This window comes from Bicyclus anynana, chromosome 4, assembly GCF_947172395.1.
Source record: "Bicyclus anynana chromosome 4, ilBicAnyn1.1, whole genome shotgun sequence".
Classification (NCBI taxonomy): Eukaryota; Metazoa; Arthropoda; class Insecta; order Lepidoptera; family Nymphalidae; genus Bicyclus; species Bicyclus anynana.
The window spans coordinates 5,933,887-5,949,012 of NC_069086.1; the positions used below are offsets into that span (position 1 = coordinate 5,933,887).

A 15,126-nucleotide genomic window follows, 5' to 3' on the forward strand; every position below is an offset into this window, starting at 1 on the left:
CTACGCGCGCTTCGATGCACAAATAAATTTATTTAAATCGGATTACAATTAGGTATTTGGAGTGAGAGTTGAGTGTCGATGTAAGCTGCAGAGCTACAGGATTAATACCTTGGTCTCCATGGCGCAGTGGTGTGCGCATTGGATTTACTAGACAGAGGTCCTAGATTCGATTCCCGGCCGATTTAGTTATCTCAATTGGTTCAAATCTGGCTAGTTACCCTACCGGCAAAGACGTACCGCCAAGCGATTAAGCGTTCCGATACGATGTCGTGTAGAAACCGAATGGATGTGTGGATTTTCATCCTACTCCTAACAGCTCACTTCCGTGTTACGAGTAGATTGCATCAACATTTACCAGCAGGTGAGATCGTATTCAAGGGCTAACTTAAGTATATAGAATAAAAAAAATAAAAAAGAAACACCACAGATTACTGAATATCTTTATTTAGGACTGGCGGACCCGGTCAGGCTTCGCTTTGACTTATGCTCTGACCAATTATAGAAGGACCTGTATCGCACTCATAGTCACGAACAAAATTGTCGGTCATTTTCTGAAGAAAATGAGCTTAGATTTGGTATATATCTTATACTGAACTAGAAGTTTTCGCCCGTTTTTTACACAATTCAATTACACAAAAAGGTATTTTTACGGAGCTCTTTAACCGATGAACACGATTACAACTATTTAACATCGATACCATAGAGACGGTTTTATAATCGCATTAGATCGTTGATCATATACTTTGACAGAAAAGTAACGTCTAGCGAGGCAGGTCCTATAAAATAATAATTGGTGTGAGGACTTATGTGACTTCTTCCGTATCCACACTCTCTACACTACTCTACCCCTATCCTACCCTACCCTTACCCTACCCCTACCTCTACCCTGTCAACTGACCTTGTCGTGTTAAACACGACACTTTTTTCGATCAGTGTTGCATTTTCCATTTTGGGCGTTGGAAATAGACCTTCATTTAATTTCATACTATACGCTTTTTTAACACATTTTTAACGTCCGTTAAAAAAACTCCCGTGCGAATGAGGGCTTAATCACAGACTATAATTAATGATATAGTTGCTATGATGATTTAATTCTTTTTAATTTCATTACACATGCACGTGGGTTACTTAAGTCTTTATTATATTATGACTCTCAAGTCGTAATCTCAATTATAATTAATCTCACAGTTTGAGAGTAGACAAAATCCCTAACGATATCTCCGACATTATCATTTCAACATGTACACAGGTAGGTACACATCATTGTAATCCGATTAAAATAAATTAATTTGTGCAGTGGAGCTAAAGATAAAGTAAATAACAAACGTATGGCACAAGCTCCAATACCTTATATTATGGGGCTAGGCTCAAATCATAAAGATCTAAGATTCGATGCCTGACTGTTAATGTCACTGAACATATTACTAGCGGACACCCGCGTGGAAATCGATGTAAATTTTCAAGCCCTATTTCATCACTTTAAAAAAATTTTAAAATTTTTGAATCCCATTATATTTCGTATTTCTTTTTTTATGATTTATGAACACATTTTTAAAACTGTAACTCTAAAAATGAAGGACTTTTCATACAAACTTTCAACACCTATTTCACCCCCTTCTTATTTTTTTTTCGCAATAAAAAGTATTATTCGCGCTTCCTTTATTCACGTTTTCACTATTCGCGGCTAAATATTTCGTTATTCGCGGATCTGACTTCAGAAACTGACGTAAAATCTGCAAATTTAAACTTTAACTTGCAAATACCTATTACCGAAATTGCGAATGGATGGTTTAAGAGTGCCACTGCTTAAAATCACTCTGAATAGAAAGAAGCTTTTAAAAGATGTGAAGCAAGAAAAAATTTCAAAATTCTTCAAACCATTGTCTAAGACTGAAGATAATCAATAACTTCAATTGTCTATTGTCTAAGACAATAGTTAATCAATAACTTCAATTAATTGTTTTTTCTTTATATATATAACAATGCATACTTGTGATAAGTTCATATTTTCGATTTATATTTGTGAGTATTTATCGATAATTTTTTTATCGATAAATTTGTGAAAATAATAATGCCACGCATGCCATGTTGTTTGTTTGTGCTACACTGTCCAACGTCATTAGACCGGATAAGTGCGAGTTGACTCGCGTGACGACTACAATCTCACCTGACGGTAAGTGATGATGCAGTCTAAGATGGAAGCGGGCTAACTTGTTAGGAGGAGGATGAAAATCCCCACCCCTTTCAATTTCAACACGGCATCGTACCGAAACGCTAAATCGCTTGGCGGTACGTCTTTGTCGGTAGGGTGGTAACTAGCCACGGCCGAAGCCTCCCACCAGCCCTGGACAAATTAAGAAATTCTCAATCTGCCCAGCCGGGGATCGAACCCAGGACCTCCGTCTTGTAAATCCACCGCGTACCACTGCGCCACGGAAGCAGCTAAATCCTAGGTGGAAATCTTATTTTAGGTTTAGTGGTTTCGGAGAAAAGGGGAGGGAGAGGGAAATGGTCAATTTTCGTCGTTCTTTTACATTACTTGGAAAATGTTTGTTTTAAAAATTTTAATAAAAAAAATTCAACCGACTTCCAACTCAAAAAATAACTTTAACTAAAAAGCAAAAAATAACATCCTACCTATGTGCTACCTTCTGACCAGTTTGAAGGCGGTGCCAAGCCAGTGATGTTTTAATTAAATACGTTTAAACTACAAAATTTCTGTGGTTATTCCAGAAACAGCTTTAATTAAAACACGACACTGGCTTGGCACCGCCTTCAAACTGATCAGAAGGTAGCACATAGGTAGGATGTTATTTTTTGCTTTTTAGTTAAAGTTATTTTTTGAGTTGGAAGTCGGTTGAATTTTTTTTATTAAAATTTTTATTTTTTATTTTTTAGTGTTAGCATACCCTCTGCGTCTGTACAGTCACAACCTATCTAAGTGAAAAGTTCTTATCAATACAAAATTATCAAGTCCAAACACAAGGTAGCTACTGTGAGCCGTCGAGGAGTTCTCTTCACTGTGCTTCGTCTTCATCACCAGACCTTTAATACATTCGCAATCCATCTAGGTGGAAAGTTCTCATCAATACAAATGTATCAAGTCCAAACACAAGGTAGCTACTGTGAACCGTCGAGAAGTTCTCTTCACTGTCCCTCGTCTTCATCATCAGACCCTTAATACAGTCACAATCCATCTAGGTGGAAAGCTCTCATCAATACAAATTTATCAAGTCCAAACACAAGGTAGCTACTGTGAACCGTCGAGGAGTTCTCTTCACTGTCCCTCGTCTTCATCACCAGACCCTTAATACAGTCACAATCCATCTAGGTGGAAAGTACTCATCAATACAAATTAATCAAGCCCAAACAAAAGGTGACTGCTGTAAATCCTTGATGAGTTCCATCGTCTGTGTTTCGGCTCCATCATCAGACCAACTCTAAACCTCCATAAAGTTGTAGTGGTTTAAAATATCTTATGGAAACACTAACAAACGTACTAGCCGTCTCTACAACTTTCGAAAGTTCCCCTCAATTTCTCCAGGATGCCACCATCAGATCCTGACATGAAAAAAATGGGACCACCCTGGAAGTAAACCCTACAAAACAAAAAAAGAATTTTCAAAATCGGTCCATAATTGACGGAGTTATCGCTGGACATACATAAAAAAAAAAAAAAAACATACATACAGCCGAACGTAGAACCTCCTCCTTTTTGGAAGTCGGTTAAAAATTACAAAAAAACATATATTTGAGATCCTCTTAACAAGCTCTTTCATTTCATGTGTCACATGAAGCAGTTGATTTTTTTTCAAAAATTTTATATTTCTGAGGTTTTCCAGGTTTTCAAGTAGAAAGCTAACTTCTGTATTTTTTTCACAGTTTTAGGTTTAGTAGTTTCGGAGATAAAGGGGGATGAAATACTTAAATGAATTTCGAATTCATTACAATAGCTTGTGATAACCAGACCTCTGATTTTATGAAAGTAGAAAGTTCTTCAGCGCATTGTCATAATTATAATTACGGTAAATAACTGTGGAGTATTTTTTTAGAAAAGAATATTAGCCCTATCTTTTAAGACCAATCCCGTTTCCATCCAACTAGTCGGAAAAGACTGTATTAAGAGTGGGTACAACAAAAGACCAACGGGTCGGGGATCGGACCACCACTCCTTGGTGATGAGTCCGACCGCTCTTACTGTTGAGCTATTGAGGCTCAAATGTAAGAGTTATGGAGCTTCGTCCGGACTTTGGGATAGCAACTTTTCAGGGTCTAAGCTCTCATTATTTGCAACAAAATCGAAAAAATCCTCATTTGACTGGCATATTATTAATAAACTATATATTACGCTAAAAGAACAAAAAAAATCAAGTGTTGAATGGCCTATAATAATAATAATAATAAACTCTTTATTAAGAAAAAGTATCAAAATACTTGGACTTTGCTCACGAGATTACCGCCATGTGGAATGTTGAGTCAACTATTACTTTTCCGACAGTTGTATCAATCAATGGTTTTATAGCGAAAAGCTTCGACCAACATCTTATGAAGCTTTCACTCAACTATTGGATCAAGAGTCGGATACAGAAGGCAGTGATTCTTGAGACGGCGCGTATTGTGAGGAAGTTCCTCACTCTGGCGCCCTGACCACCGGTTGCTTGGGCACTCAAATGACCTGCACCAGGAAGGTTAATAATAATGTTTTGTATTATATTTTTATATTAACATTGTTATAAATTAAAAAAAAGGTAAATAAATAAATGAGAGAAAGAAAACTCTTTATTACACTAAAATAACAAAAATTTCAAATGTCATTGTACATTTACGATTTATAGCAACACTGTAAAAACTCAAACGTCGCTGATTCTGCTATGAAATATTCGTACGAGGGCTTAGTATAAAGCAAGCGTTATTGCAGTAGATAACTCGAAGGAAAGAAATAAATTTTATGAAGCACTCCGAAGCAATATATTACACAGACTTACAAGTTCTTACAAACATGTATGAACATAGCTGCCGTTCAATTTAGATAAGTCGCATACTTACAGCCAGTGGTGTAACCTCAGAACATATAATACGCTAAAACTAAACATCATCATTATCAACCCATATTCGGCTCACTGGTGAGCTCGATGATGGTCATCTCTCAGAATGAGAGGGGTTTGGCCACCACGCTGGCCCCAAGCGGATTTTTTTTTTTTTTTTTAAATACATAAATATACTTCAACAATACACATCACTATCTAGCCCCAAAGTAAGCATACAGAGTAGCTTGTGTTATGGGTGCTAAGATAGTTGATATTATAATATTAATATACAATTATATACTACATATAAATACTTATATAATGTTTAAATACACACAGACACTGGAAAAACCCCACGTTTATCACACAAATATTTTCTAGTTGTGGGAATCGAACCCACGGCCGTGGATGCAGAAAGCAGGGTCACTACCCACTGCGCCACACGGCCGTCAATTCAATATTACCTACTATTTTTTTTATAAATTATAATATGAAGTTTACTTAAGGAGACATTAAGTTTCCTTAATCCGGCACTGATCACGACAGTGCTTTAAATGAGACTGACCATTTTTCAAACATTCCTGGGCTTGGAAATTTGGAATGGAAATAGATTTTACTCTGGATTAAAACATATGCTACTTTTATAATAATAATAATAATTGTTTATTTGCAAGAATTATTGTTTTTTACAACATTAAACTAAATTAATGGTGTGCAAATATTATACATGGTGAAAAAAATAAAAAAAAAATACAAACAGTCACAATTACAAAATAAAATGAAATTAAATTAAGAAAAAGATAAATACAGTCACAATTACTAAATTAAATTAAATGAAATTACAAACAGTAAAGAAAAAATAACACCAACAGTCATAATTACGAAATTAAGTTACAATTGCAATACAATATACGTAATTCATTGTTTTCACAATTATTATTTAAATATTAATTGATTATGAAACAAGGCTAAAACTCACAACTCACGTGATATTAGGTCGGAGTATGCCCGACTAGTTTCGAACCCATACGGGGCCCTTAGTCATGAGCTGGTTCTTGCATCGCGGCACGATCCAAACGGGAAATCAATTAATATGAATAACACTCAAGATAGTTTAAATTCTAAAAAAAAATATTTAAATAGTTCTTTGACATTAGTAGGTTTTACTTGTACCAGTCGTATATTTTTCTTTTAAATTGAAAAATTTTCATCCCGGAAAACCGCATGGTTCCCGCGGGATTTATGAAACTGAATTCCACGCGGACGAAATCGCGGGCGTCCGCTAGTACGTTGTAAATTCAAAGATAGTGTAAAAGCAACATTTTCTAAAGAAAACAAGAACAAATATCATACAAAACACGCTTCACGACTTAATAAGGACTTTATACGGGGCCCGCGTCCCTTGACAATTTATGGAGGAACACGATCCCAAGCTCCGAGGCGATAAATAGCTTAGCAAAGTACATAACAATGAAACCAATTCCTGTATGAACACACATGGTACACGCGGGCTTTGTATCGGAGTGTAGGTAATGTGTACTTATTTTGTTTAAACATGAAGCACTTGCACTATATAGGGTCTCCCGTAGTCAATGGATAAAACGCAAACGGTAGATACACCTAACTAAAACTAATTTGAATATTTTTCCAAAAATCCCTAGGGTGACCAACTGACCAAGTTATATTTTATTTTCGGATTTTTCAAATTTTGTTATCTTGATTCAGTTTTTTGATAGCTGCTGTAATTATGATTATAAAGATCTGATTATTGTTAAATACTACAAAATAAACCAACGTACTCTAATACTATTTTTATAAATATTGTTTTATTTGTTTTGTAGAAAAATCTTTGAGTGCGATAGTTATTTTTCTTCCAATAAGGTGATATGTTTAAAAAAAAAAATCCTGTAAAAAAAATATATGGGACTGAAGTGTAGGTACCATTATTTTATAAACTGTACCTACACTTATCGAGGTTTGGAAATTGATATAAAATTGTCTTATTTTTGTAGTTGCAAAATGGCTGGTAAAAATGTATGTCTGAATTAACAATACAAGAAAAAAAAATTCAAGTATGGATATTCTAAATTTTTTTGTTTGAGACACGTGATATTTAATTTCTTAAAACTCTTCTTTTGTTGTATATAAAACACGTGAATATGTAAATAAAAGGGGTATAATAGGGGTTACAAGCTTACATCGATTTTCTCGCGTACAAAGTCGCGATCATCCGCTAGTATGAAATATATCAACGCAACTCATAACCTTGCTATTGCGGCTGCAATACAAACCAGATTTATTGTCACTAATTGCAGATCGACGTTATTTTAGGGTTCCGACAAACGGAACCCTCATAAGATCACTCGAGTGTCGGGTCTGTCTGTCACAGTAACTTTTTTCTGAATCCAACCATGGACCAATTTTTTTTTTAGTAAATTTTCGTTTGGGGCTGGTTCGCCAGGGTTCAGCGATTATCGTACAGCATCCACTTTTCATCACAGGTGATGATTCGATGTAAAATACCTTAATTATTGTGCCGGTTGAGTATTGTAACATAGCATTCGATGCGCGTTTGTCGGTTTACTGCACTAAATCATGAGGTAGCCATTTTTAAAGCTTTTTCACCTTCCCAATTTACTTCAAGTTCAAGCTACCAGCTAGCTCGCACGTGGTTAGCGATGGATCCGCTTCCGCAATAGTCTTCAATTCTTCATTATTAACTTTGGTCTGCGGACGTCTACGAGGCTTGTGCTGCAAGACAAAATTTCCAGAATGTTATCGCCGCGTTCCAACGACTTGCGGTACGGACGGCTTCAGTGTGCTCGTGGCGTTCGAGCCGTCCACACCTCTTGTTGTGTAATTCTTTATGGGTTACATGGGATAGGTGGGGAGAGTGACTTGAGTGGAAACTTGAGGGGAGTGTTTGTTAACAGTCAAAGATCCTTTAACCCTTCACACAACGTTCACAAGTGGGTGACTTCACTCAAGGTCATTCTCTGCCCTTCTAGGGTCTTATTTTGGTTACACTTTGATTTGTTAATTAAGTTGTCCTGACAAACCTTTGTTCGACATTAGTTTTCTTATTTTTGTAATCACGTCTGAGTCTGCTAAAAAGAACGAAAACGTTGGAACCAAAAACGCACTGTGCTTTATTTTGCGACATCGCCGCCATACACATCATTAATCCTTCGAGCCGTTTCTGCAGCACTTATTAAATAATGAGCCCAGTTTGACCCAAATATTACTAGTTTTAGTCAGATTTCAAAAACATGATAAATTTATATCGTTCGGAACCCTCACGCGAGTTCAATTCGCACTTGTCCGGTTTAGTAGAAATAATGATAATTTAAGATGTATCTAAGATGAGTTGAGATAATTATCGATAGCGATTAAATCTACATATAACATAATTATAACTGTTTACACGCAATCATTGTCACAGAAGTTGTTCAGCGATGTGTCGCTTCTTATGCGTTGTGCTCGCATTACTCTGGTGTCAGGGTGATGCATTCAGTTCCGGACATGAATCACGCTTGGTGGAATTGGCTCAGGGCCCTGTCAAAGGGTATAAAGACAAAGAATTTGACATTTATACATTTTACGATATACCCTATGCTACAGCTCCTACGGGTTTGGATAGATTTAAGGTAAACAAATATTGTTATTAAAGTTTTTACAAAGGAGAATTGCGAGATGTATTTTGGGACTAGCTGATAGAAGTAGCGTGCATTATTGAAACCTATTAATAGTTGTTTATCGTGATTAAACTAAGAAATAAGTAAATGGTAAGAAGTCTTAAAAAGCAAGGAAAAAAGATATACCTTAAATTAGTAGGTACCCTATTTATACATAAATGTAAAAAACACCTCCGCTGGCATACAACTGTGTAATCTATATCTATACTAATCTATATCTATACTAATATTATAAAGAGGTAAAGTTTGTAAGTTTGTAAGTTTGTCACATTTTTTAAATGGGGTAATCTTCGGAACTACTGGTCCGATTTTAAAAATTCTTTCACCAGTAGAAAGCTACATTATCGGGAAGTGCTATAGGCTATATTTTATATTGATATCATATAAATTAGCAGAGTTATCACAGTTTTTGTCATACAGGTCGGACTGAAAATCCTCTTAAACAGACTTATTCGCATGCGCTGCCTTAACTATTGTTTAAAATTGAAATTAATGTATAGAGACTTTATGTATCTTTAAAAGTTCTACAAAAAAGTCCGCGACACCATATATCTATCTTCTATATATTAGCAGATATAGTACCTTTTGTGTTTTAAAAATTATTAATTTTATATACTTAGGTTTACGTCATTATTTATACAACTAAACTTTAATCCTTATTAAAATAAATTATTTAATAATTACAAGGATATTATGGAGATAAGATTTGCCCTTTGCAGTATGTTAATTACTTAAATAGTTTCGGAGATAATACAAAATTTCTAAAAGACGCAGAAATTCCGCTATATGACGCCCGGCGCTTTCATTTACGTAGTTCCCGTTCCCGTGTGAATATTGGGATCAAACATAGCCTATGACACTCGCTAATAACGTAGCTTTCTATTGGTAAAACAATTTTCCAAATCGGTCCAGTAGATCCAGAGATTACCTCCTACAACCACACGAACTTTACCTCTTTATATTATTAGCATAGAAGTCTCTATTTCTCTTGGTCATACCACCACTCTCGAAGGACTGAACCGATTTTGCTAAGGGTAGGAGTAAGATAGAGAAGTTACAGGGTAGGGTAGGGTACGGGTAGGGAAGCGTAGGGGTAGTGTAGGGGTAGGGTAGGTTTAGGGCCGGGTTAAGGGTAGTAGTAGGGTAGGGGTAGAGGTAGGGTAGTGGTAGGGTAGAGGTACGGGTAGGATAGGGAAGTGGTAGGGTAGAGGTAGGATAGGCGTGAGATAGGGGTACGGGTGGGATAGGGGTACGAAAGGGATAGGGTACGGGGAGGGTAGGGGTAGGATGGGGGTAGGGGTAGGATGGGGGTAGGGGTAAGATGGGGGTAGGGGTAGGATGGGGGTAGGGTGTAGGTAAGGTAGGGGTAGGGTAGGGTAGGGTAGGGGTAGGGTAGGGGTACGGTAGGGTAGGGGTAGTAGTAAAGTTGACATCGAAATTTACGCGGACGAAGTCGCGGGCGTCCGCTAGTTGCTTCATAAATACGAAATGGCGATTTTGCAGACGAGTTTTTTTGTAAATAAAATGCACTTTTTTTTCTTTTGATTCCCGTTCTGTAAAATCTCAATATTTTATTTACAAGCATTTTACAAAATAATAGTTTTAATCAATACAAATGTATGAGTGTACGACACCTCAGATTGTGACTCCCCACTTTTGCCAACCTCCTTTTAGTATTAAATTACTTTGTCTCGCGAAAAAATTATATGATTTAGGGTTCATTATAATTTATACCCAATTTATGTCCCTGGATTGCGTCCATGTACCAGACACGGACGCAATTCAGGGACAGTTGCGGGGCAGTTGCGTTTACACTGACAACTTGAACATGTATAAACCACTATTGAAGATCGTGTATGACTCATTTTTAATCGAATGAGTGTCTAAGGACCCTGTGTATCTAGGGTTGTGTACATTTGTTACCCACTTTCTATGAAAAATGCTCTCATACCATATTAACAAAGAAATGATAAACGATTAGCCCGATTTAGGGTATTTAATAGGGTTTTAAATTACGTAGTACATATCTTTATTCACTATGGAAGCACAAGTTTTTTATCCCACTTCTGTTTTTAGCAGACTAAAATTGATTACAAAAATAAGAAACTAATGTCAAACAAAGGTTATGATTCACAACATATGTCAGGATAACTTAATTAACAAATCAAACCGTAACCAAAATAAGACCCTATAAAGGCAGAGAATGACCTTGAGCAAAGTCACGCAATTGTGAACGTTGTGTGTAGGGTTAAAGGTACCTTTGACTGTTAACAAACACTCTCCTTTTCCACTCAAATCACTCTCTTCGCCTATCCCAAGTAACCCATAAAGAATTACACAACAAGAGATGTGGACGCCTCGAACGCCACGAGCTCACTGAAGTCGTCCGTACCGCAAGTCGTTGCAACGCGGCGATAACAAAATATTTTAATTTTTCTAGGGTCCATTGCCACCGCCGACTTGGTCTGAAGTATTTGAAGCTGTAGACAAAGTAACAATATGTCCGCAAACCGATCTCATGGGTTGGCTTCCGAACGTAAAGACAATGCAAGAAGATTGTCTGACTGCATCTGTATATGTTCCCGATACTGTACAGAAACACTTACCGGTTGTTGTTTATGTGCACGGAGGAGCTTACGTCATGGGATGGGGCAACATGGTAACGCCCAAAAACTTCGTAAACAGTAAAAAAGTGATTGCAGTAACGTTTAACTACAGAGTTGGAGCTCACGGATTTCTTTGTTTAGGCACCAATGACGTCCCTGGTAACGCAGGAATGAAAGACCAAGTAGCACTGTTGCGTTGGGTGCAAAAGAATATAGCGAAATTCCGCGGTGACCCTAATGATGTCACAATCGCAGGATACAGTGCGGGGTCAGCGTCAGTAGATTTGCTGATGATCTCAAAAACAACAGATAACTTGTTCAAAAGGGTTATCCCAGATAGCGGAGCCAATACCGCAGCGTTCAGTGTTCAGATAGATCCAATTCAAAATGCTAAAGAATACGCAAAGCTATTAACTTCAAAAAAATTTGATAACTTAGTTGATTTAGAAAGGTTTTTTAAAACCATACCATATGATCAATTAAATTCAGGAAACACGGGTTTCAGACCAGATTCGTCGTTTGTTATGACACCATGCGTAGAACGTGATTTGGGACAAGAAGTATTTCTAGATGATAGCCCAGTTAACATACTGAAAAGCGGTGACTATAAAAAAGTACCAATGTTATACGGGTTTTGCGATATGGAAGGTTTCATACGCTTATTAAACTTTAACACATGGAAAGATTTAATGAATAAAAAATTTTCTGATTTCCTACCGGCCGATTTGAAATTCAAAAGCGAAATAGAGAAGGAACAAGTCGCAGAAAGGGTCAAACGATTTTACTTTGGAGACAAAGCTATCAGTGAGGAAACAGTGCTAGCATACGTTGACTACTTTTCCGATGTTCTCTTCACCTATTCAATACTTAGATCAGTTAAATTGCAAGTAGAAGCTGGCAATGATCAGATATATTTATACGAGTATTCATACTATGATGATGAGACAATTCCCGTGCCTTATACAAATAACATACGCGGTGCCAATCATTGTACACAATGTGTGATCGTTTTGGATGGGTGGAAAGGCTATATAAACCGGACAAGTGGTACCGATGAGTTCAAAACACATGTCAAAAATATGAGGACAATTTGGCTAAATTTTATGACAACTGGGTATGTTTTGAGTTTTATGAGTTGAATTGAATATAATCTTTATTTTGATTATTTTGTTATTCGATACGTTATAGTACCTATAGGTTCGTGTGCAGATAGGTGCGCGGTGGGAACACCTCATTATCTTTGAGCAGTTGCTAATGGTAGTCGCCCACAGATCCGCATCGTAGATATTGGACACATTGCATCAATAAGATTTTTAATTTTACGGTAGATTCGTGTGATTCGCACGATGCTCAGTGGACGCTTTATATACGAGTACAAAGAATACGATCCGTTTGATGTGATTCGCCCGATACGTACGATGCGGTTGTGTGCCTACCATAATGTAGCAGTTCTTTGCTAACCAGCTGTTATTATATAGCTCTATTACCAACCTATAATATAATTATCATTAAATCAATAACAAGCGCTTATAGCCCATTGTTAACGTTAATTACAATGTCAAATACATTAGTTAGTAATTACTCTGAAATTAATCGGATAACAATATATTTATCAGAATACGAAATCACGTGACTTAAGAATCACGTTTTTTCTGTAGGGGGGAAAATCTAGAAAGCCGCGTTATTTGTGAGTATCATAGGCTATGTTTTATCCCCGTATTGTAGTCCGATGAAAACAGATTTTTTTTTCAAACTTTCAATTGTTTTTTTTACAGAAAGCCAGTACCTGAAGATTCCGAATTCCCAAAATGGCCACCAGTCGGTGCAAATAGATCTCCCCATATGTCACTGGGTAAAACAATAGAACTAAGGGGTACTCCTAGAAAAGAACGAACCGAACTCTGGGATGATATATATGAAAAATACTATGCCTACCCAATGCCACCAACTTCTCAAACACATGTGGAATTATAAGGAAATCTATATAATTATAAACAAATATGACTTTAGGCCTTTGGTCAGGGTCAGGTGACCCAAGAGCTGGCGCTTAATTTGCCCAGAGGTATTATGAACATTGCCATCCAGAGGGGTACTTGGGTTTGGTTTTGGTTTCTCTTCTACACCATTCATATCAGTCGGACGATTAGGCTCGAGGTTTTGCGCTTTTATTAATAATAAACATTATTATAACTATTTGTTTCTTTTTTTTAATTTTAGTGTAATATAGGTACCTACTAGGTAAGTGTGAGAAAATACACACGACAGTATTTCCTTATGATTGGTACCTAGTTACCTTCAATCCCTTATCAAATAGGGAAGATACATAATAATATTTGCATCTTTATACCAACCTGTAATTATCTACATATGCATGACATAATATATCTGCAAATAATAAATAAGTACATTAATTGATTGTTTGATTGATCATTCCAAACACCCAAGTCAGATCCTCAATATTCCTTAATGGGATCCGCTTTAAAATAATAATAATTAAAAAAAAATAAAAAAAAGAGAAAAAACGACCTCGATCCAGAAGTGTTAAAAGCAAAAGGTTATTTGACTCGTGTCAAATGACGTTGTCGTGTAGAATGTGTAAAGTGACCTAGATAAGCCAACATGCCCAGATAATATTTAGACCGTCCTATATAAAGACCCAAATCCAAGTTAAGTACTTAACTCGACTGCAATCGATTCAATATAGTTAAGATGATGTCGGTCTCAGGGGAACTAAGTTGAGCAGATGAATTCGAATTCAAATTCAAATTTCATTTGTTTCAATTAGGCTGAGTTGACAAGCACTTGTTATCGCCGCGTTGGCCGCTTTTAAATTTACATGTTGTTAATAAATAGTGTAGGAAATAGTAGTCTGTGACAGATATAACGCCGCTCGATCTCGTGTTGGCTTCAATGTGCTCGTGGCATTCGAGCCGTCCACATCTCTTGTTGTGTAATTCTTTATTGGATAGGGATAGGCGGGGAGAGTGACTTGAGTGGAAAAGGGGAGTGTTTGTATACAGTCAAAGGATCCTTTAACCCTACACACATGGTTCACAAGTGCGTGACTCCACTCAAGGTCATTCTCTGCCATTCTAGGGTTACAGTTTTCTTATTTTGGTTACAGTTTGATTTGTTAATTAAGTTGTCCTGACAAGTGTTGTGAATCATAACCTTTGTTCGACATTAGTTTTCTTATATTTGTAATCACTTTTGAGTCCTAGTTAATACACTTTGAAGTTTTATGTCATAATCACGTCATAATTTAATTTATTGGTAGAAAACTCAAAATTAAAGTTACGAGGGTACAAATTCGTACCAAGGCGCGGTCCGAGAAGAGCAACAACAAACTTGTTGTAAAGTGATAATTGCAATTGGGCAGGCAATATTAATATATTGCTAATCTTAATTATTTTATAATTATCTGTCTGCACTCACAACCATAGTGTACCTATTAATGTCAATTGTCAATGTCATCTTAGTTTATAATATATTGTCTGTGACAATCTCTCTTTCCGCCAGCTCTGCGATAGGGAACACGCAAAATGTAAATTAGCTCTGATTGTTTTAATAAAACTTAGCAATTCCACTGTGACTCTTATTTATACTACATGTATAACCTTAATAAACTCAAGAGGTTATAGGCCGATCACGCGATTTACAAGATTTGGTGAAAATTTTGAGAAAATACATCTACTGCGTGGACCGCGTGGTAACACGTTGTCACCCATTGTCACCAGAGCTCATCAAAAATGGCTTCTGCGAATCCTGTTGCGAGTGGATATCTGCATCATGAAAAGC

General features: G+C 36.6%; 1 protein-coding gene across 1 annotated transcript; it reads left to right on the top strand.

Moving 5' to 3' along the window:
• Positions 1 to 7,110: 7,110 nt before the first annotated feature.
• On the top strand, positions 7,111 to 13,485 carry LOC112058445 (esterase FE4). Its single transcript, XM_024099289.2, has 3 exons — positions 7,111 to 8,674; positions 11,163 to 12,442; positions 13,104 to 13,485. Exons 1-3 carry the CDS (start codon positions 8,483 to 8,485, stop codon positions 13,300 to 13,302), a joined length of 1,671 nt encoding a protein of 556 aa, XP_023955057.2. The 5' UTR covers positions 7,111 to 8,482; the 3' UTR covers positions 13,303 to 13,485.
• The last annotated feature ends 1,641 nt before the right edge of the window (positions 13,486 to 15,126 follow it).